This window comes from Natrix helvetica, assembly GCF_964273705.1.
Source record: "Natrix helvetica genome assembly, chromosome: 6".
NCBI lineage: Eukaryota > Metazoa > Chordata > Lepidosauria > Squamata > Natricidae > Natrix > Natrix helvetica.
The window spans coordinates 61,738,847-61,763,259 of record NC_138553.1 but is presented as its reverse complement, the minus strand read 5'-3'; the positions used below and the strand labels follow the sequence as shown (position 1 = coordinate 61,763,259).

General features: G+C 37.4%; 1 protein-coding gene across 3 annotated transcripts in view; it reads left to right on the top strand.

The window, feature by feature from the left end:
• The window catches only part of CTTNBP2 (cortactin binding protein 2), a 135,350-nt gene that overhangs the window by 36,250 nt on the left and 74,687 nt on the right, over nt 1-24,413 (top strand). For all 3 annotated transcript variants that reach the window (XM_081957094.1, XM_081957095.1, XM_081957093.1), the window contains 2 exons: nt 14,320-14,544; nt 22,334-23,984. In XM_081957094.1, the coding sequence (XP_081813220.1) occupies nt 14,320-14,544; nt 22,334-23,984 (1,876 nt within the window). The remainder of the gene's footprint in view (nt 1-14,319; nt 14,545-22,333; nt 23,985-24,413) is intronic.

The window sequence follows — 24,413 nt, the reverse complement described above, 5'->3', positions numbered from 1 at the left end:
AACATTGCTTAATAGCTCTCACCTTTGCCAGCCAGTATGTTCTGCTATTCTGGCAAGAGATGATGCTTGTTGTCTATCCTGACAGTTTGGAAAACTGCTTTAGACTGGTAAGGCAGGAGCTTGGTGCCAAAGCTATGAGGGACAGGAGATACAGCCACTGTCAAGAAAAGAGCCTGATTTAAAAAAGACTGAGTCCAGGCAGGAATGTGAGATGAGTAAACATATCAGACAAATGTTTGTGGAGATTCTCAGTCAACCAGGTCACAGTTGTCCTAAGATGCTTTTTCAGGAGGCAACTGGACTTTCTGGTTTTTTCTTTGAAGACGTTTTGCTTCTCATCCAAGAAGTTTCTTCAGCTTCTGAAAAACCAGAAAGTCCAGTTGCCTTTTGAAAAAACATATCTGGGAATATCAGATAAATATTTCCCTAGTTCTCAGGAAGATAAAGAGAGGGAAGGGGAAAGTGCATTCAGACTTGTAAGAGCTTGATACTATAGCTTTACAATAAAAGTACTGGATACATGGCATTGAATATCAAGCCTGATCTACAACTTGAGAACTAATACTTATATTAGTCTTTCCAACTCCTGTATGGAGATTCCAGAATTATACTGGAGACTGTCTACATAAAAAATGTGTCCTCTAATTATTTAGATGAAGGTCTTCAGTTTAAATTTCAATATAACTTTAATCTATTTTTATGAAATTTACCTACATTGGTAAATGAAAAGAGCATACATTATGTTTGGGATGTGTCTATGAGTAACTCCTGTCTGCATTAGAGATCGTACAAAGACTTAGAAGAATGGGGTAGAAAAAAGGATTACCCTTGTGCTGGATTATTATGCAAAGAAATGTAGCTGTAGTCACCATCAACATTCATATCCATTTGTTGCTGTTTGAAAACTAATGAATAGTTTAGAAAAATCCTTCCCTGTCTTCAGTGGCTTTGTTATAAATTTGAAATTGGTCCTTTCGGAAGCATTTCAAAACATATCTCAATAAATTAATGCATGCACACATAGAGGGAGAATGAATATTGATGCCTAGACAATCCTGGGACCTGTTGGGTCATTCTTTGAGAAGTAGTACAGTCTGATGTAACCATAATTAATATTAAATGTTAGGCTAACCATATATATATATATTTACACCAATGCTGGATGTAACAACAGATCCTGGATTTTTTTACACATTCTTTCGGTTAGCAGATTTTAGGTACTTTAATTAAAAATTGTAGGCTAAGTTTGGGGGGGGGGTTTACAAACGAACAAACAGACAGACAGACAAACAGACAAATACAATGACAGTTTTAATAGCAGACAGTAGCTGTAGAATGCACTGATTTCGGGATGCACATAATACAGTTAGGATCTTTGTCGGATGAAGCCAAGAATGAAAAGTGTCTAGTTTTTACAGTCTTTCAGAGTACAAACATTACATCTTGAATAAGTTATATATGAATATCTTGAGCAATATCAGTTTTACTGATTGAAATCAGAATTATACTGTACATTGGATCAGGAAGCTAAGAAACAATCAGCTTAGTAGCCCAAAATACTGCTTTAGTCTTTGATTTGAAAAACGATACGATTCTCATATTGAACTAATTAGATTTTTTAAAATTCAACTAGAGTTTTCTTTTCTTCCATGGGCTGCATTTTCTGTTGACTTAAGTCCGTGAATGGTGTCCCCAGTACATATTATTTAATGTCAGGCTTTCTATAGCTGACTTTTTAAGGCACCTGCTGCAATTTAATCTGTGTTCTTGGGCAGCCAAAATTACTCATGAACTTTGCTTTCATTCTCTTCTCATTTCTAACTAGCACCTGCCCTTTGACAGAGGCTACTACATTAGGATGGAGGAATTGATTCGAGCAAGATACAAGGGTTTATATGCATATAATTGAATATTCTTTTTCCAAGGCAGTGCCTATCTGTCTTTCGTGATGTACTAAGAAGAATTCTTAAGTCAAATTAAATTTGAAATAACTTTGAATCTGGCAAATTATGCCTAACCAATTTTAGTGTTACCTGATAGTAAATAGAGCAATTATCTCTTGTGATAATGAAGATGAAATCTAATGGCAACAATGGAACTTGAGAATCCCACTGAAATCAATGATACTTAGGGGGCTTCACTTTTTATTTTTAAACAGTATATCAATTTTAAAATACAAAATGTCTTCCACAAGTACTTGCTAGTAAAAAAGGGGGGGGGGAAATATTTACAAAATTAATTATTATTCAAAACACAGTAGACGATTCTCCTGGAAGTTTAGCAATAAAGGATATAATTTACTCTTTTATTCAATTATCCTTTGAAAGTAATAAAACTGCTTTAAGCTCATAAATGAAACTAAGGAATAAGGGAAAGGCATCTCTCCCTAGAATAATTCTTGAAACTTTTTATTGCCCCAGTGATAGCAATTGCCTATCCTATAGCACTTGCCATGTTCACTGGTGGAAGAAACAGAGCAGAGCATCAGCAGATAGTTTGAAATGTTGGTCTTCTTTGAGTAAAAACAAGTTATTCTTGACCTATGTTGGTCCCACCCTCTTTATACACATAATTCCTTGTACATCTTTGGAATTCAGATAAATGCATTACTTACCTTAAGACAGGGGTGGTCAACCATGGCAATTTTACAACCTGTGGACTTCAACTTCCAGAATAGTGCACATCATAGTTGCCCACTCCTGCTTTAAGGAGTGCACTAAAACAGATACCATCATCACGTGAGAGGGATCTTGGAGTTCTAGTGGACAACCATTTAAATATGAGCCAGCAGTGTGCAGCAGCTGCCAAAAAAGCCAACACAGTTCTAGGCTGCATCAACAGAGGGATAGAATCAAGATCACGTGAAGTGTTAATACCACTTTATAATGCCTTGGTAAGGCCACACTTGGAATACTGCATTCAGTTTTGGTCGCCACGATGTAAAAAAGATGTGGAGACTCTAGAAAGAGTGCAGAGAAGAGCAACAAAGATGATTAGGGGACTAGAGACTAAAACATATGAAGAATGGTTGCAGGAACTAGGTATGTCTAGCTTAAGAGAAAGAAGGACTAGGGGAGACATGATAGCAGTGTTCCAATATCTCAGGGGTTGCCACAAAGAAGAGGGAGTCAAGCTATTCTCCAAGGCACCTGAGGACAGAACAAGAAGCAATGGGTGGAAACTAATCAAGGAGATAAGCAACTTAGAACTGAGGAGAAACTTCCTGACAGTTAGAACAATTAATCAGTGGAACAGCTTGCCTCCAGAAGTTGTGAATGCCCCAACACTGGAAGTCTTTAAGAAGATGTTGGATAGCCATTTGTCTGGAACGGTATAGGGTTTCCTACATAGGCAGGGGGTTGGACTAGAAGACCTCCAAGGTCCCTTCCGACTCTACTATTGTATTGTATTGTATCATCATCATCATCATCATCATCATCATCATCATCATCATCTCATGGACAAAATGAATAAACAATATAAATTTAATAAAGAAATAAATAAAATATTAAATAGATGACAGTTCTGGGATGAAGTTGCTCCATAGTGCTCATCTGGTTTCTCTTCAGAGTGTATAATTGTTTTGCACTATTTCAAAATAGATAAAATTTATTTATTCTGCCCTTGGGATTTGAGAATGGGTGTTTTATACCTCAGCAATAGGCAAACTTGATTGATGCCCAGATTGGTCAAATAGAGCTTGGGAATTCGGTGGAGGACTAACAGAGATGCCTGGGTCATCTGACAAAAAGGCAATGACAAAGCATTTTGATTTCCTGCCAAGAAAACTACATGGGCACAAACATGTATTTACCAAAAGACTTTGTGTTTGTCTCAAAAAAGTATTCACTTTTTAAGTCATGGAATAAAAATCAACTGGTTGATATAGTGAAAGGCCATGTTGCAACCATTTCAACCCTAGTCAATGATTCCAAATTATTGAACTCATTAGATGCATTGGAAGTTGTTCTCCTCAAGTTAAAGAGAAGGAAGTGGTGATATGATAAATTTATTCATTATGGAGAGGGGTAATCAAGAAGTATCCTTCCCATAACATCATAGTCCAGTTCATTTAACAGTTCCCAAAGTGTTATCTGTGGATAAGTCCTTGATTTGTATTTAATCCTGTATGCAATTTTTCTCCTTTGGCTGTCCTAGCAGCTATCTTCTTAGGGTTTTCAGGCAGCCTAGCCACTGGGTGTGAGAGTAGGTTTTCAACACCACATGCTTATGAGAAATAGGGAAGGATTCATCCTGCAGGTTTGCTGTTGCAATAAGTTACTCCTGGTATATATTTCTCTAGATATGAAAAAGTATAGCTGTGACAATATCTCATGAAAGGCACTGATTAATGATCTCCTGGATTGGTAGAGGGGAATGTGAACTCTAACTCACATCAGCTCTAACACATTTAGAAGTATGGTTTATTGATGCAGTGGCAGTGGGTTGAAAGAATGTCTGCAATTCAGCTCCTGAAATGTCAAGCACATATGTAAATGTCTCCTGAATACATGTACATTACTCATAGTTTATTTTTGGTTCCTCTGTAATGCAACTCTAAATTGCTTTCCAAGAAAACATGATATCAAAACAGCTGAAAGATTGCTTTAAAACTGTTGTTTACATTTTCTCCTCTCAATCTAAATAATATAAAAACTGAATAGCTAAGAATATTTGATTACTAAATGCCAACCCCTAAGGCAATGATGGGGAACCTATGGCACCTATGGAACCTAAGTGACTTCCGGTTTGCTCAGAGGGTTGTTTTGACTACTTTGGAGGCTTCAGGGAAGTGTCCTGAAGGTCCCTGAGGCCTCCGGAGAGCTTCCGGGGGGGTGGGGGAGGCTGTTTTCGCCCTCCCCATGCTCCTATAAAGCCTCTGGAGCCTGGGGAGGGCGAAACAAGCATGCAAAAATGGGGGGGTCTCGCCTGTAGTGCGTGCATGCACACTGGGGGGTCGCGCATTGCATTATGGGTGGGCACGCCTGCACACAACCCCCCTGCGCTCCCCCCACTTATGGCATGCAAGCCAAAAAAGGTTCGCCATCGCTGCTTTCAGTTTGTTAAATAGGAAACATAGGTTTGTTAAGTGTAATCTGGTAGACAATGGAATACTCTGGATAGTAATTTAATAGACTTGTTTTCTGGCAGGGCTCTTTGTACATTTGCTCCAGGTGTATATCACATAGTTTTTCAACACGAGCAATTCTTATATCTTTCCTTTCCTTTCCTCCATTCCCCTCTTCCCATTCCTGAAACAGCTGGGTGCTTTATGAAAATTAATTCATATATTCCTCATAGTATCGGGACCAAATTATAATATAAACAAAGTTTTATTTAGCCATATCATTTAAGAGATATTCCATTCCGTTCTGTTCCTTTCTTCTAGTATTTTTCATTTCATCTCCAATGGTCAGTGTTCTGTATCATCTGGGCACATTCAGTCTGCATAGGCCTGCGATGGCGAACCTTTTTTGGCTCGTGTGCCATAAGCGGTGGGAGCGCAGGGGGGGTCGTACGTGGGCATGCCACACCCATAATGCAATGCCTGACACCCCCCCCCAGCGTGCATGTGCGCATGACAGGTGCGGCCCCCATTTTTTCAAGCTTTTTTCACCCTCCAGAGGCTTTATAGGAACCTGGGGAGGGCAAAAACAGCCTCCCCGCCCCCGGAGGCCTTCCGGGAGCTTCAGGAGCTTCCCTGAAGCCTCCGGAGCACAAAGAAACAGCCCTACAGGAAAACCGAAAGTTCAGTAATGGAGTTCTGGTTTGCTCATAGGACCAGTTTAAGCCCTCCAGAGCCTTCAGGGGACTAAAAACAGCCCTTCAAACAAACTGGAAGTAACTTCCGGTTTGTCCTCTGGAGCCTTCAGGGAAGCTCTGTTTTTGTCCTCCAGAGCCCTCAGGGAAGCCTTCAGAAGGCCCCTGAAGGCTCCAGAGGGCTTAAACCGGTCCTATGAGCAAACCAGAAGTCCGTTCCTGAACTTCTGGTTTGCCCATAGGGCCGTTTTTTTGCGCTCCGGAGGCTGACAAATTTGCCTTGACAAATGGCTCTGTGTGCCACCTGTGGCATGCGTGCCATAGGTTCGCTATCCCGGGCGTAGGCTATTCTGGACCTTCTTTCCTAAAGAGGTTTTGTTATTTTGCAAATTTGGTGATTTCCCCCCCACCCCTAAGCCTGCTGACATTTGCCAATACTATAACAGAATATGAATAGGCTATTTTGGTTATATAGACCTAAATGAATACTGTCATTGAATTTGCAACTGGAAGAATGAATTTGCCATTTGAGTATAGAATATAGACTCAGGTTTATAGGAAAGGCAAAGATCTAATAAGTGTCAAAGTTGACATATATTTAAGGATTATGAGATCATCTGTCAAGAACTCTGAGTAAGGTTTCAGGAATTATTGTTCTCTCCTTTTCCTTGCTTTGCTTTGTATTGTATGAACGGATGTTCAGGCAGTAAGGCCAGTTTGAGTCTTTTTATTTTATTCAGAGTCAAGAAAATAACTTACGGTATCTCTTGATAAATGTTATTGGTACAGAAAAGGCAAAATGAGAAGCTTCTGGATGCTTTACACAAAAAAACAAAATTTTAGAATTTACTTTTCCATTGAGATAATTTAGAAGTTTCCTTTCATCAGTTGGCATCCAAATATATTAGACTTTATTTTCCATTTCCAACCAATTCAGGTGCTGCTGTTAGAATCCACCATACTTGTACAACTTTAATTTGGCAAAACTAAGTTTCCATATTGATCTAAATCACCTTATATACTTGTGTATTCTGGAAGACTTAAATTTTACTTATTGATACAAAACGGAGCAAAATATTTTAACTTTTGACACATTGAGGGATATTTTTGAGTAATGGACTCAAAAGTTAATTTTTTAAAGAGTATCTGCTTCTATAGATGGTCCATAGTTTAAAAGATGTTATGAAAGAGTAACATGTTTTACTGGACAAGGCTGATCAGAAAGTGGATTTAAAAATGGCAAGTATGGAAAAAAATTGCTATATTGAACATACAAAAGAAAGTGCCTGATGTCTTAATGTTTAAAAGGAATATGCTAATAACAAACCAAGAGATTGTCCTGTATACTTTTTTAATATTGGATTTACAAGAGACTTCTTAGAGCATTGAAGAATTTTGTTAGAAGATATAGGGGGAAAAATTAAACGACATCAGGTTCTAGAATATTTTATAATATTAGACCAATATTATAAAAAATAAAAGGAGGGAATTTAGATATGCTGTTATCTCTGTCTTAACAAAAGTCTTAATAGACTTTTGCCGGTCATGAATAAAATCAGGACTAAATTTTTAAAGGAATTTTTTATAGATAAGAGATGTAGGATAACGGAAGAAAATATCTTTTGAAATATTTTAAGAGAGTGTGATAAATTACTAAAATTCTTTATAGTTATGAAGGGTCATTTATTTATGTATTTCTTTTCTTTTTTCTTTATGATATTCTTATTTTTTACTTCTATTCAATTTTTCTATTTTCTTTTTCTTTTCTGTATCTTTTCTTCTTTTAGTTTGTAGTTTTTGTCCTTGCAATTGTAATTTTTAATAAAATCACATTTTTTTATTGTAGATGTAATGTGAGGAACATATTTTTCTTAGACGAGCTGCATTTGTTGCACAAGCTGTATTGGGTGCCAGTTTGCTTCTGGGTCCAGTTCAAAGTATTGATTATGACCTTTAGAGCCCTACGTATCATCGTGTTAGCTTACCTAGGAAGAATTCCAACTGGCAGTATCCAGACAGAGAGCCTTCTCTGCTGTTACCCTCACCCTGTGGAACATTCTCCTCCCATGTGGGACCCCAATCTCCTGACCTTTCAGAAAGGCTCTGTGGCCTTACATGGTGCTCACAGAAGAGCATGCAGCCATGGGGATGATTAGCACCCTGAAAGCCCTCCTCTTTAATTGACTTTTGATATTAATTTTTAATCCATCCTTGCCTTTCTAAATTGCAAATTTCATATACTGTTTTTATGTTTTAATATATTTGTCTTGTACATTGACCAGAGTCCCTCTGTGAGGGAACTGATTGATTTAAAAACTTTGATAAATAAAAATAATAATAAAAATAACATTATTAAAACCAACAATTTTTAATAAAATAATGATATCAATAATTATCCATAAAGTTAACAATTAAAACAATGTCCCTGTATAATTGTATGCTTGTTTTTATTTACCCATCAATTGTTTTGCTATTAATTGTTATGGAGCTTCTTGTACAGATTTTATACCTGTCACCTGATATACGGTCATTCATACCTGACATGCAGAATTAGATTAATGGTTTATCTAAGACCTACGCTATCAATGGTCAGTTCAGATGATAATCTTTCTGAATTAGAGTTTAAGAGTGCAGTTCATTTTATGTAGATTATCAATATGGTTCACTATATATCAGGCTCTTCCTGATCTTTAAATGCTGTCATCTATTTTCTTTTAATTATTTATTTTGTTCTACATGTTTTTGCTGACCATCAGGAATCTTTAAATGCATTTGACCAATCATGTCATTTTATAGGGTTCATTACTTTATCCATGTCCTCTTGGAAGCTAATCCCGAAGAACAATTTGCCGATAGTGCCTTACATGTATTAATTTAAATGAAAATGTCGATCTGATATGGCTAAATTGAGAAATATGCAGTGTCAATGATAGTATTGTTAGCTAGTTGTTTTAAAGTATACAATTTTGGTGCAGGAAATGCAGCTGTGGACTTGCGGGATATAATATTCATTTGAAATGTGTATATAATATTAGCCGAGATAATGGAGAAAGAAAACAATCTGGGTGCAGCCAAAATAATTTATTGAAAGTTTGACAGATTCTATTAGACATTTAGTTGATTAAAGCATATTAGATAATACAAAATTGCAAGATTTACTGATTTATGGTTGAAATGCTGGTATTACATTTAAAATGCATTTTTTAAAATTCTGAATCTTGTTATTGATAATTTAGTTTGCTTATTGTGAATTTCCTTAAATACAGTTTTCTTTGGGGAACAGTTGCATTTAAACTAAAATCTAATCCGAGTTGGGACTTTTCATTTCTCTAAGGAGAAAGATTGTGTAATTATGATTTTAAAAATACAAAATCAACATTAAAAAAGAATGATTAAAGAAGCATAACCTGATTATTCTTATTATTTCCATTCTTTAAAAAAGCAAACTTTTTGAATAAAGGAGGTTTCCTTGGCAACCACTATTTCAGCTAATTCTCCAGTGATATCATAATTGTATATGTAGCAATATTCTGTTACTATGGAAACAATGGAAAATGAATATTGAACAAATAAAAACAGTTTATTCATGATCAAGATTCCTATAAAAACACATATTTCAAAATTAAATATTCAGAGCAAATAAATTGATATTGTATGTGTTTGTATAATATAATCTCTAGAAAATGGTCTCTGATTTTCAGCTATTGCAAAGAGAAATACTGAAATCTAATATTAGTTCTCTTGGATCCACATGTTCTTCAAAAATTTATTTCCTGGTTATTCTTCCTTTATAGCTGTGCCTCATCTGAAATCTCAGTTTGACCCTGAATTGTAGGGTAAGAGCAAGATGGAGATGAAGGTTTTCTCTTTTTTTTTTGCCTGTTCAAAGTATGGATCTTCTCACAGCTTGTTCCCAATAATTTTAAATATGTGTTAGGCTACAATTTCCAAGGATTTTGACTTAAACAATCAAGGCTAGAATGTTGTTTAGAAGATAGGTCAGGGCAATACTGGTAGCAATAGGAGGGGAGGCAGACCTCCATAAAAACATTATACATAGTCCTCGTTTAGCAACCATTCATTCAGCAACTGCAAAATTATGACAGCACTGAATTAGGAGAACAATGACAAGATCTTGACCACTTCACTTTACAGTGTTCCATAGTCACAAGACAGCAATTCAGGTACTTGGGAATCATTGTGCAATTACAATGATCACAGCATCCCACAGTCATATGATCACCAACCTTCACTGCTGGCTTTTGACAAGCAAAGTCAATGGGGAAGCAATAATGTAACATAATGTTTAAGGATCACATCTGGAACAGTTGTAAGTTGGCATGGTCACAATTATTCACTTTATGATTGTGTTGCTTCATGATGGAGTTGTCAGTCCCAATCAAGATTGCTAACTTAACGTATTTTTCGGAGTATAAGACACACCTTCCCCCTCTAAAAGAGGCTGAAAATTTGGATGTGTCTTATATACCAAAGTAGCCTCGCCCACCCTTTGCCCTCTGCCTCCCAGAAATTTATCTCCTTGCAGCAAACGGAGAAAATGGGGCTTGCGGAGGAAGCAATAGGCTATGGCAATCCCTGCAGCCTGAAACAGCTGATGATCGGGAGGCCGGTGCTGAAATCAAAAGTGAAACTTGATGTTTGCTGCACAGAGGTAAATTGCTGGGAGGCAGAGGCAGAAGCAGGTTTTTTTTCTTGTGCTAATCAGGCTGTTTGTTGCAAGGAGCTAAGTCAATAACTATAAATGCTTATAGAATGTTCAAATTATTAGACTTATTTTTTTAGATTGCTTTATTATTCTAGACAACTGAACAAAATGAAGAAACTTTTAAAATAAATGCTTGATCTGAAGAGGCCTAGTGCTGTTGTATTTTCTTTTAAACAGCAGAGAATAATGTATACTTCCAGAAAGCCAAATCAATTTTAACAACATCTGTACAAGTATAGTCTGAAATGTAACACCACAAACAGTGTATATCTTCTGTACTGTTTGCTGTTTGCTGCAAGGAGGAAAATTGCTGGGATGCAGAGGCAGATTTTTCTTCCCTTGTTTTCCTCTCCAAAAGCTAGGTGTGTCTTCTACTTCGGAGCATCTTATACTCAAAAAATACAGTATATGTGTGAGGCTGATGGAATGCAAATTTAAGAAGAAATGGAAATTTCTTTCTTTGAAAAATTTCTTTCATATCACAAATATGTTTTAGAGTCGTGCTGGCACAGTGGTTAGAATGTAGTACTGCAGGCTACTTCTGCTGACTGCCAGCTGACTGCAATTTGGCAGTTTCGAATCTCTCCAGGCTCAAGGTTGACTCAGCCTTCCATCCTTCTGAGGTCAGTAAAATGAGGACCCAGATTGTTGGGGGAAATATGCTGAATCTATAAACCACTTAAAGATGGCTATAAAGTACTTTAAAGAGGTATATAAGTCTAAGTGTTATTGCTATTGCTAAGGTCACAATAGCATGCTACATTTCTGCTAATTTCATATTTATTTTATTTATATGAAAAATTAGATGCAAGATATATGAGTGGGATAGTCCTGTCTTCAGACTTTGTGGTGAAGGGCAGAGGAGTTGTTGTTGTTTTTACTTCATTCCATGGGAAACTTTTAGTAATGTCATTCCTAATGCAAAATAGAGAATAGAAACTAAATGATTGTAGAGCTACTCAGAATAGATGTAGGTCAATTTCTTCCAGAAATACCCAAGAATAAAACTTTTCCAAAATAGTACAATTTTGCATTGAGATTCCTAGATAAATAAGATCAGCAAAGGAGCAAATCAGTAGCTGCTGCCCTGCTTCTCATTTGTTTTTGTTTTTTTGCTCTAAAGGACAATTATTTATCAAAACTCATATGAATAATACAATGAAAAAATATACACATTCAAGTTTATACATGAATGTGATATCTTTAAGAACTACTGTATATTCTGTGCAGTAAATTGTGTATGTGAGGAAGACATTAGTCAAGTTTGATGAATCTTTTAAATGTATAATTCTAACTGTATAATACAGTCTTCAGTAAGAAAAATGTATTTCTAGCTGTTTGCTTATTCCATGACTAAAACAACTCTGAAATAGCCAGACTACATAAACTATATACAGTATGTGCTTGTATAATTATAAATGTCAGGACCTATGAATAAAATACTCTACTGTTCTTTCTCTCTTATAGTATTTTTGTCTAGTATGTCAGCAACAAAATCAATGTGCTTTCTAGTTGATGGGAAACATTTCAAGGTTTTTGAAACACAAGGTGCTTGTGACTCATGTAAAACTGATTTTTTAATATGGCCAGTCGAAGATACCATTACTATATAAAGACAAACTAAATATGCATTCACTAGAAAATGTTCCTTAAGTTGTTTGCAAGGAAAATGTTTAAGGAAGCTTCCAGTGAGTTCTAAATTGGTATGTTTATCTTGAAGGAAGTATTGGGTTTAGACCTTGACTTCCAAAGAAAGGAACATTTGAGTATTTTTAGGAAGGCAAAGAGTTTTTAGAAAACAATGACTCTATTTTCTTAATGAAATATGACCTGCTTATAAACTTATAATTTATTTTTAATTTATTAAAAATTTATTTTTTAAAAATCGTAAGATTGTATTGTTGTGCATGCAATTCTATAGAAGGGAAGTACTTGTGTAAATGCCTTGGATTTAGTTCCTAATTACACCTGATTGAAAATATCAAGAGGCTCATATGTATTTTGAATGGTGGAAGCATCTTGGTGGTGGGATGATAGAAGTGAAGATGCCCACTGCATAGTAGAAGATAACTGAAATAATTTATTCCACTTTCTCAACTGTGAGATAGGAGGATGAGGATGGTAGACATGTATGTATGTATGTATGTATGTATGTATGTATGTATGTATGTATGTATGCTGGTTTTGTTGTATTCGGGTCTTTTCCCGTGTAAGATTGAGATTGTCTTTGCAACGTTTCGGCAAGATCTCACCTGCCATCTTCAAGCTTGGGCTTAAAATGGGAACGGAGCTGCCGTCTTTCTGTAAATCTTGGTGGGACGGGATGGGGTGCTGGCTTTGTTTCAGTAAGTGGAATGATTGGTTGTGTGGTTGTATCATGATTGGTAGATTGGTGCTGATTGGTGCTGGCTGTGTGTGCATTGTTGTTTTGTATTGTAACGGCTTGGGTGGTGGGTGGTGTTCGTTTGTTGGCTATATATATTCCAACTATACCTGATTTGCACCCATTTTAAAGCCTTATTTCCCAAGGTTTTCAGAAAACATACATTTTCAGCCAAATTATTTGTGGTAGCCATGACTTGCAGATAAGGTCACAGGACCAATAAAGATGTGAACTGTACTTGACATAGTTTTCTCTATAGCTACTATACATTGTTATTGTGCAGTTAAGTAGCCTCCGTTATTTGTCACCTCCACTCTTCCCTGACAATATTTCTAAAATGAGTTGTGTCACTGTCTCATCAATATTTTTTCTTATCTGAAATCTGCTTGAATAGATTGTATGAGTTGGTTTAAATCTGAAACATCTACATATCTCCAGACTAGTGTATTTATCCACCAAAATTTACTTACATGACTCAAAGTATTTTGTTTCACTTGCAATCGGAGATCTACTGTAGTACTATGTTTTATGCAGACTGATCTCTCTCTTTCTCTCTCCCCCTCTCACTCTCTGAAAGAAATTAAAAATTGCCCCACTTTGACCTTCTTTGGTATAACAGAGAAATGAAAAACATTGCCAAGCTTTCAAGATTTTCTTATTAAAGCCTGTATTAGTAGAATTTTGCATTATTTGCTTGTGACTTCAATTTCCTGACATGGCCTCCCTTGAAGTAATCACATATATTTATATACCGTTTGTTCCACACTGAATGCTACATATTCCAGTGGCATTTGATTCCATTTTTAAAAAAATTACCGGTTAGAAAACAATCATTTTTATATCCATAAGACTGATTAAAAAGCACTGCTGCCTCTATTCAACTTAAACATGCCTATCTTCTCTTCGTGAATACTCTTAAAAGTCTTGGTTCTATGAGGGCACAGGAGTGCAAGTTGTGTAGCACTAATTGGTCAATCTCTCTAATGTTAGCAAAAAAAACTTGGTTTGCAAAATTTAAAAATGAAGGAAAACAATAAACATTTTTTATGAATACAGTATGCAAAAAGGGAGGCAAATCTATTTGCCCCAGAAGCCAATTGACTTTCATAAGCACTACTTTAACAAAATCTTGAGAAGATTTTTGAACACTTATTATTGATATTTCTTAAAAATCCCATTTATAAAATAGTGAGTTACTCTCTGTTAATATTTACTTTCTGTGCTATACTTCAAAGGAATGACATGTTATAGAGATAACTGGCACAAAACATACATATTCTAAAATGTGTTGATTTATTATTAAAGACTCTGAAATAATTTGTAGTCATCTAAACATGATGCAGGATGCTGATTGCTTCACAGCAGCAGCTTTATGTGGTTGTTATGTCTGTGAATATATAATTCAATTATCATTAATTATTTGTGTTTGTCTCTTAATTTAACATTTCAGGCACGAAGGAAAGAGGTTTTTATCCAGGAACGGTATGGCAGATTTAATCTTAGTGACCCATTTTTGGCTCTGCAGCGAGATTATGAAGCAGGGGCTGGTGCTAAAGAGAAGAAGTCTATCTGTACTAACCCGCTCTCTATTTTGGAAGCTGTTATGGCGCATTGCAGAAAAATGCAAGAGAGGATGGCAGCTCAGTTGGTTACTGCAGAAAACAGGCAAAAGAAGGTATCCTTTCTCTTATTTTCTTTTCTAGATGTTTACTAGGAAAATAGGATATATATTTTTTACTTATGTCAAAATAGACTTCTGTTTTAAATGTATTTTATTATTGATGGTGAAATGCTAATAGAAGAACGTAAAATACTAGGGTTGGAAAAGACATTGGAGGTCTTCTAGTCCAAACCCCTGTTCAACCAGGAGACCGTATATATTATAGACAAATGGTTGTCTAGTCTCTTCTTTAAAACCTCCATTAATGGATATATTGCCTTTCCTCCCAGCACACACATTTCCACCCTCAAATTCCATCCTCAATGGTTTCCCTTTGAGGAATGACTGGTACATAATCTCTACAGTTCAGGGCAGAGTAACGCCAATTCTAGTCCAACACTATAACCCTGACTCCACGCTTTAGTTTAACTGCCTTTGGCAAGAAGAATTGTTTCTTCTACTATTTGTGGATAGGCAGAAAACACATAAAATTTTATAGGTAGCCATTGAGTTATGACACAATTGGGACCAGAATTTCCATTTCTAATTTACATCTAGGAAGATAATCCTACTGAGATAGAGAACTATTATCTTTCACAATTATAGATGGCATGTTACAGGTAGTCCTTGATTTACAACCACAATTGTTGCAATGGTCATGTAAGTGTGAAAAGCAGTCATAAATCACTTTTTTTCAGTGCAATTGTAACTTTGAATGGTCACTAAATGAATTGTTGTAAGTTGAGAATTAGCTGTAGGGTATCCTTTCAAGATTGTTCAGATATAATTTTATTGCACAATTCAGCATCCCTAGTTAGTAGGTCATACCAGATATACTTCATGTGAAAGACAAGGAGTATCCTTTTTGTGAATAAACAGGTACTACTTGCTTACTGAATATTTTGATAGCATAACGGTTGAAAAAAGACACTTTTGTGACAATCCTCACATTTATTACCATTGTAGCATTTTGTGGTCACATGATTGCTATTAGGCATTTCACAACTGGTGGACATATATGACAATCACAGCCTCTTACAATCATGTGATCACCATTTTTTATGCTTCACGACTGGCTTCTAATGAGCAGAATTAATGGAGAACATGGAAGTGAAACTACAAGTTGGGATCATGTGACCTCTCAATGATGAAAGTGGAGGTGCAGTCATAATTTTGTTGTGGTCATGTGATGTTTTTTCTTAAGTGACTTGGACACTTAGCAATGGAATTGCCAGTTCTAATTTTCACTAATCGAGGATTCTCTATACTTATAGCCTAATATGTGATGCCATTCTAGTGCTCTTATGCTACAAAGGAACAAATCACATTTCCAACTTGTTGCCCTTTAAATGTGTTGGATTACAATTCCAATTAACAACTTTGATTGCTTATATAACACCAAACTGGTGTTGAATCATAGCAATCAGACATATTTTTTCCATGAAATTACCAATTTATCACTCAAAAATCCCATCATCATTCAGCATTGATCATTAGTGTAAAGGTGATGGTGATACATTTGGACAACCATCTTTTCATGATTTCGGCTCTAAATCTTAGAAAATTATTGTTGTAAGTTCCATATCCAGATACCTTTCAACAAAGATGTAGGAAAGCAAAATACCCTAGAGAGTTAAGTTCTTTCTTCTGAATTAAAGTTTGGCCTTGGATTTATCAATTCCAATTTTCCCACTTCTTTCAAAGGGAAAATTAATGCACAAACAGGAAGAAAATCCATTATAGTTTGTGACTGACATCCAATCCTTAATTTAATAAACTGAATGTTGAAGAAACTAACATTTTTTTAATCTCAGTATTAGAGACATTATCCCTTTCTTTATTCTAATTCTAAGATTCTACCATTATTGAAAGCAAATTAAATCATGCTTTTTGCTGAAGTTTTCATCCTTTCACAAATGGAATTCATGTAGAGCACATGTGATTATTGAATTTATAATCTGTATTCAGGTTGCAGCTCTCAATCTAATAACAGTGTTGGAAGACACGCAGAAGGCAAAGTGGCTGCTTTTTGGACCTCGACTAAAGTCAAAGCTTTGCTATAAACTTTCATAGCTTTGCTATAAGCAAACAACTAACAAAAACAAAATATTTCTTATATAGCTGCTGAGGGTTGACAACTCAACATAAGCTCAGTTGTGTGACACCTGAAGCCAAAGTATCTTTGGACTTTATGTATATTTTGCCAAGTTACTAAAGATAAACATGCTTAACACAGTGTTTTGTATGCTTGCAAATAGCTGCATTGCAGTTCTACTAATAAAGCAAACCCTCAAATAGCTAACATATCGAAAATAACACTTTTGTGCTTCTTTGAATGAGAGAGAGAGAGATGGTGGGAGGGAGGGGGGAGAGCATGCAAATAGAGGGTTTCTGCAGTTTAATCTAGACAGGTTAATATTAGGACCCATTTATATGAAAGCAGGAAGTTTGAGGATCCTTGCTGAAAGTTTGATAATGGGTTGATAGGTAAGAAAATGTCCAGGTCTTTTCCAACCTGTTTAAAACAGTATGTATATTATGGAACAGTGGGAATTATATCAAAACATCTGGCAAGATCCAGGTTGGCAAGAATTGTCCCTGATGGGATCAGATATTTAATCAAAATTCTCTATGACAAAAAGAAATAGAATTAATTCCTTCCCTCCCTCCCTCCCTCCCTCCCTCCCTCCCTCCCTCCCTCCCTCCCTCCCATTGATTTGCTGCCTATCTCATTTCAAAGTGACTCTGGGTGGCTTATAGAATTAAAAACATAAAACCATAAGATAAATATTTCTGAAGTGATAAAAATGGAATTACAATCAAATATAAAATCATGCAGTATAAAGATTGTTTGGAGGTGGGGAAACTTGTAATGTAATTAACCAGATTCCCTACATGGATTGCCCCTCTTGCTATATAGGACAGACAGGGAAGAAACCAAATTACATGAGCGAGTGGTTAGATGAGGAGAAGTGATTGATAACCTCACATTGCAATGAACAAGGACATGCATTCAATTCCACAGCTACTAAGATTGTTGGCTGAGCAAGTACAAAAATTGCCAGAGAAATTATTGAAGTCTGGGAAACACGCCCTTTGTCGGTCAACAGGAGTGCTGATTTATCACCAGTTTACCAAATACTTAGGAGCTGAGGGCACAGCAGCACTAGGAAACAACAATCAATGATTTAATAACTGGCCATCAACACCCCAGTCAAGAACTAAAAGCCACACACAACCAGGCATCACATAAATACTACACGTAAAACAGCCCAGTGCAGACATCCTGGAGATTGAGAAGTTCCCCGAGGTTGAGCTCCAGCATAAGTGCAAAACTTTGGGAAGAATAAATCCTTGGTTTATGTCTTGTTGTTTTTCATATCATTTTCATTCACAACCCAGTCTGTGACCATTTCACAATATAGTATGTTAAAACAAACCACTGGGAAAAAAGCAAAACTAAAATAGATTGTTCTATGCAGCCTATTCCATTTTTCTTTTCAAATTTCATTTTTTAAATACATTATTTAAACATTATCAAAAGCTATCTGTCCTCTTTTCTTCTTCACCTTACACAATGTTCTGAGTTATGTAGTGCAATATGATTTTAATATATTTAAGTGGCTTGCAAGATGCAGGGTAGTAATTTTTGAAGGGTTAGTTTTCTACACATGAGAAAGTTCACTTTTATTACTCGTACTTGTACTGATGCTGCTATCTTTCATCCCATCTTCTGTCTTACAAACATTTGTGAGATGTTATGAAAGTGTCACTCCACAGACAGACTGACAAATCTAGACGGACCCCAGAGATGATGCTGGCACAGGCACACTGACTGAAAATTTCATTGGAAGGGCATTATCACGGGGGTGGCAGGATTCAAAAGGCCTCTTGCTTCCTTTACATGACACCAATAAAAATCAATCCAGTTTCAGTAACTCTCATTTTCATTTTTCACATGAAATAATATCCTTTGTTCATTAAGAAAAGAATACATACAATTTTTAATCCTACTTTATAACTTACTATATTATGTATACTCCATTTTTAATTAATTTGTGCTATCGAGTTGGTGTTAGCTCTTAGCAACCATGTCAGTAACATTTTTTACACATGATCTATTCACAGCCACACTTGTCAAGTCTCTTAGCAGTGCAGCCATCACTATTCTAATTGAGGTCATCCACAGCTGATCGCCTTCCTTGGTACCTTCCACCTTTTCTTGCATTATAGACTTCTCAAGGGACTCCGGGCTTTGCATAATGCATCCAAAATACAATCATTTGAACCTAGTAATCTGTGTTTCAAGAGAGAATATTGGATTGATTTGCTTTATTATCCATTTTTGGTTATCTTGGCTATTCAGGGGGAGAGAGGGAGTGAGGGAGAGAGAGATTGGAGCAAGATTACAGAACTGGCTTCATGCCAATGGCAGAACTAGAATTTAAGATCTTTCAGCAGTCTTCTCCAATACCACATACCAAAGCATCAATATTATTTCTATCCTACTTCAAAGTCAAACTTTCTGTTCACCTGAAAACCTGGTGCTAGGAAAATTCTGTTCTTTATAGATACAGACATATCATGGTATCTGAACAGCTTTTCCAAGGCCTTTATGGCTACTTTACCAAGTGCCAATCTAAGACATACTGTAAATATATTTTGTCACTCTGTGTGTGTGTGTGTGTGTGTGTGTGCATGCGTGCATGTGTGTGCGTACATGCAAACAAATCCCTGCACTTTTCTTGACAAGATTACAGAAGTGATTTGCCATTGCCTCAGAGAGAGAGAGAGAGAGAGAGAGGGAGTGAGGGAGAGAGAGATTGGGGCAAGATTACGCAACTGGCTTCATGCCAATGGCAGAACTAGAATTTAAGATCTTTTGGTTTCTAGCCTGATACCATAACAACTGCACCAAGTTGGTTTTCTTGACAGGGGTGTGTGAAACATAAACAGTTGTCTGGAGTGGCAGTTGCGCTGCCATGGCTGCTTTCTTTACTTTCTACACTCTATGGCACTTCTCTTTAAGATCATCTTCTGAAGGTCATCTTCTTGTGCTCCACCAACAGAGGAGTGGGAATGACTACCAAGAAATCTTTTTGGTAGTGCTTCCCAGCTGGCTTGCCTTTTCTATGTTGAGCAGGAAGCAGATGAACCAAAATCTTGCCCTTCATCTCTGGTAGCAACATGCCATAAATGCTCCCCGATGCTGTTTCTGGTTTTATTATTAATTAAGTAGACTTAATGTGGAAGGTCCTAGATTCTGGAGCATGAAAGTGGAAGAAAACACTGCTGGTTTTAAAATTTCAAACCCAAGGTGTTTCCTATATCTAAGCATTAGACATTCCAATATATCATAATGCCGATGAATGTTCAATAGAAAGTTTTTGTGATTTGTTATCCCAATGGTAAACATTCTATCCTAAAGACATTGTCTCCTGAGCAAGGGCATGGGAGATCTTAAATATGGCTAGGTTGAATCTTCAAGTGGTCTCAGATGCACTCTAAAGCATATGCACAGGAAAGTACAGGACAGGAAAGTACAGTTAAATAATTTAAATACATAAGGTTATGGCTGACAAAACATAGTTTTAATTTGATAGCCCTTTTAAGAGATGCGTAGGATTTATCTCTCCTTGATTATGTGTTTACTCTTGAACGTTTATTAGAGTCATATTTGGCATTGAATTGAATTCATTGACTTATTTGCTTGTGGGAACAATTACAATGAAATTCGAAAATATGGGAATTACACTGTGCCAGCCGACAAACATGCCTGCCAACTCTAGCTTGTTAGGAAAGGAGCAAATCAATGTCTTGATTCAGATACCCTGCAAAAAAAAATCACTAAAGAAACTTGCATTTTAGAGGAATAATTTGTACCAGCAAGATAAGCAAACTAAATATTTGAGCAGTAGGACAGCAATATATTTTTTGACCATTTAAATGTTGCTGTGTCTGAAATCTGTGATACTACTTACTGTATTTGAAGGAGAAATAAAACAGTTTTCTAAGGATTGAGTTAATGTGAAGCTTTACCTTTATCTATTTTAGTTCTTTGCACCCACCCAGCAATGGTTACAATAATGCAAGTTTCTACTGAGATTCCCAAGCTTCTCAATGTGAAGCATTGATAAAAATCATAAGAAAATTGCAGGTACTGTAGTTCTTGAGTTACGACCATTCATTCAGTACTCACTCAAAGCTACAGCCATGCTGAATGAATGGTACTTATGCCTATTCCCTGAAGTTTGTTTATTTATATCTTGGTTTTATCCTATTTTCCCTATTACAACCACCCTATGCAGTGGGTTGGGCTGAGAGACAGTGAGTGGTCCAAAGTCACCAAGCTGGCTTTCATCTCTATGCAGGACTAGAACTCACAGTCTGGTGCCTTACCACTACATCAGATGGCTGTCAAATTAATTAGAAGTCATGGTTGTTACAGCACCCTTGTGGATGGGTATGTGATCCAAATTCAGGTGCACTTATATCCACAGGCGCATTTCAATCCCTCCCACCCACCTATCTTCCTCCCCACTTCTGCACTCCTCCCCAGTTGCCCCTCACAATCTTCTTGCTTTCATTACTCACCAAACACACCTGGGCACCTTACTCACAAAGCACTTGCTGGCCATGTGAGGCCTTTTTCCTGAAGTCATATTTGAGGGGCCAGGCTAAGGACACCCCATTAACAGTGGGAGCAAAAACACAGCAATGGTGGGTGGGGCCGTGGAGAGCAGGGCAGCCAAGGCAGAGTGCAGAGTGGCGAGGGTAGCTGCAAGGGGGGCTTTATGCTACATTGTAGGCTGGGCTGAATTGAGCTGGGCTGGGGCTTTGGGTTGGAATGGCTTGACTTGAGGTGGGGCGTTGGCTAACAGTTGGTGGGATTCAGTTAACAATAGCAATGAGGAATGATAGGATTGCCATTACTAAATAAGGTAGTCACATGATCTCAAATTTTATGACCATTTCACTTAGTGGCAAAAATTCCAGTCCCAATTGCTGTCAAAACCTAGGACTACCTGTACTTTTGTTTGTGCCCCATCACACTTACTCATATGCTCTCACACTTGTGAAGGATGATACTTCAGAGATTCTGATGCCTAACACGACAAAGTAAAAGGTAATTGACATGCCCCTCAAAAAGCATAAGGGTAGAAATCTATTATCGAGTGTCAGTGCTGGGAGAGCTGTTAATTGCAGCGAGATATAATAGTGCCATGATTCTTATTACGACAGTAGCTTTCTGAGAACTGGAGTAGCCATGTACATCTATTTTATCTGGAGCTATAACTTAACAGTCCTGGGAAAACTCCACCACTTGAGAGACTTCTGGTAAATTCCTAGCAATATGCATTTTGAAACACTACTGAAAATATACATTTACAGTATTGGTTTGAATAGTACATTTTAAAACATGTATTAAATCAAAATAGTAAGAAAACACACAGAAAGAACTGAGACATGAACAAAGGCAAATATGCATGTCTTAGGATAATGTTGCAAGATTTTATCTGGCTTGGTCACCAGGACCAGAGATTTATTCCTCTGAGCTTTTGGACTTCTGCTGGAGTTTGCAGCTGAGATCATTTTTTTAAGTTTTGTCCTTGCTTATATCTTTGAACTTTGCTGGAAAACCAGCAAAACCAAATCTTTCACCCTCATTTAAACTTAAAATTGACTATTGGCAATTGTTATAATAGTTTGACTATTATTCAGATACCATTACTGCTTCTGAATATGCAGTAACATACTTTGAATATTTCTTGTGGTAATGAGGCTATTCTGCATTTCTTTGTAGTTGGAAATGGAGAAATTGCAGCTACAAGCCCTTGAAATGGAACATAAGAAGCTCTGTGCTCGGCTGGAGGAGGAGCGTGGCAAGAATAAACACGTTGTCCTGATGCTAGTGAAAGAATGCAAACAACTATCCAGCAAGCTGGTAGAAGAGGCCCAGAAGCTGGAAGAAGTCATGACTAAATTTGAGGAAGAGAAAAAGAAAGCCAGGGAGTTGGAGGAATCTCTGGCTGTGGAGAAACAACGGAGCACACAGATGGAAGCCCAAATGGAAAAGCAGCTTTCTGAGTTTGACACAGAGAGGGAGCAGCTGCACGCCCGCCTCAGCAGAGAAGAAGCTCATACAAGTGACCTCAAAGAAGAGAGGGAGAGAATGAGAAAAACAATTGAGCAGCTCAGCAAGGAAAGTGATGTGAAACTCCATCTTTCTCTTCCACGAAGGAATAAAGAGAGGGGCTTCGTTTCTGTCGCCACTGGAACAGAGGGGCCCATTTTGAGGACGCTTTCCTGCCAGACAGATGCAGTATTAATAGACAGTGGAAATGAAAGTGTTAGAAAGTTGCCTTTAACAGTACCCATAAAGCCTTCAAACATCCACCCTTTGCTTTCAGGGCACGCAAAAGTGAATATATCCTCCAATGCAGCATTTGTGAAGCCCGTCATTGACAGGCATTCATCCTGCAGCGACCTTCTTCTGTCCCCTGTAACTTCAAACCTATCTCATAGTCAAATACGAATTGAGGAGAATGGACCAGTGGCTTCAGCTGACTTAACAAGTCTGCCTTCCCCATTTCCAGATCACGTTGCATCCTCTCCGGCTCCCAGTATTGCACCCCAAAGCTACTTACAGGCATCATCTGTCCCTTCCCCACATTCTCCATCTGTTAGCACTATGGGGCATCAAGGTCTGAATCCACGAGTCCAGGCAGCCAGATTTCGATTTCAATCCAATGCTAATGATCAAGATCAAAATGGAAACACGACTCAAAGCCCTACAACAAGAGACGCCTCACCCACAAGTCGAGACAACCTAGTTGCCAAGCAGCTGGCTCGGAATACAGTCACCCAAGTCCTTTCAAGGTTCACGAGTCCTCAGGGCGTGGCACCTGGACGTCCAGGAATGTCACATTCAATGGATGTTGGCACTTACCCTCCCCCAATTAGCAGAATGAGTTTAAAGACTCCCAGTGTTTCGAGGATTGACAGAGGAAATCCCCCTCCTATTCCGCCCAAAAAGCCAGGCCTTTCACAGACTCCATCTCCGCCACACCCACAACTTAAAGTAATTATGGATAGTGGTCGCTCCCCTAATGTAGGTGCCAAAACTGAAGGCAAACTCCTGGTTTCATCTTCTTCCTGTTCACCTCAAGGAATCAGGGTAATAAATGAAGAGGTTATGTCTAGGTCCTCACCACAGCTGCCACCAAAACCAACAATAGATTTATCTGTGGCATCTGCAGGCTGTGCCATTCCATCCATGGACATGCCTCAGGTGGGTGCCTGGCCTTCCCCGTCCCCTGGACTGAGCCAACCTGCATGTTCTGACAGCTCCTTTGTCATTCCCACCACCATTGCCTGTAGCTCTTCCATAAACCCTCTTAGTGCTTCATCCTGTAGACCATGTGATTCAGACAGCCTCCTGGTAACAGCCTCAGGTAAAGGGTGATGTACCCACTAAACTCCTTCCTTTTTTTTTGATTGTCATATAAATATATATACATATATATTTTTCTCCATAGATTCCTTTCCCCTAAGATTTTCTTTTGCCTTTTTCTCTTCCTTCCTTCCCTTTTTCCCTTTCCCTGTGTCACATTGCACTTCCACTTAATGCCTACTAGGTTTCAGGAGTATGGGAAATTCATTTGTTTTCTGGATATTTTGTGCAGCCAACTTTTTTCTTTTTTCAAGGAAGTTGAAGAAATATCTTAGAGGCATTGTCTTAAAATTAGAAGTATTTTTCACGTGTTGTTCAGTATTGTAGTATTTGGGGGTGGGGGTCTGTTTGTTTAATACATCCCTTTGCAGTTCTTTCCTCCGTAAGAATTGAAGGTACATTTTCAAAATAACTCTCAGTGCAAAAAAAA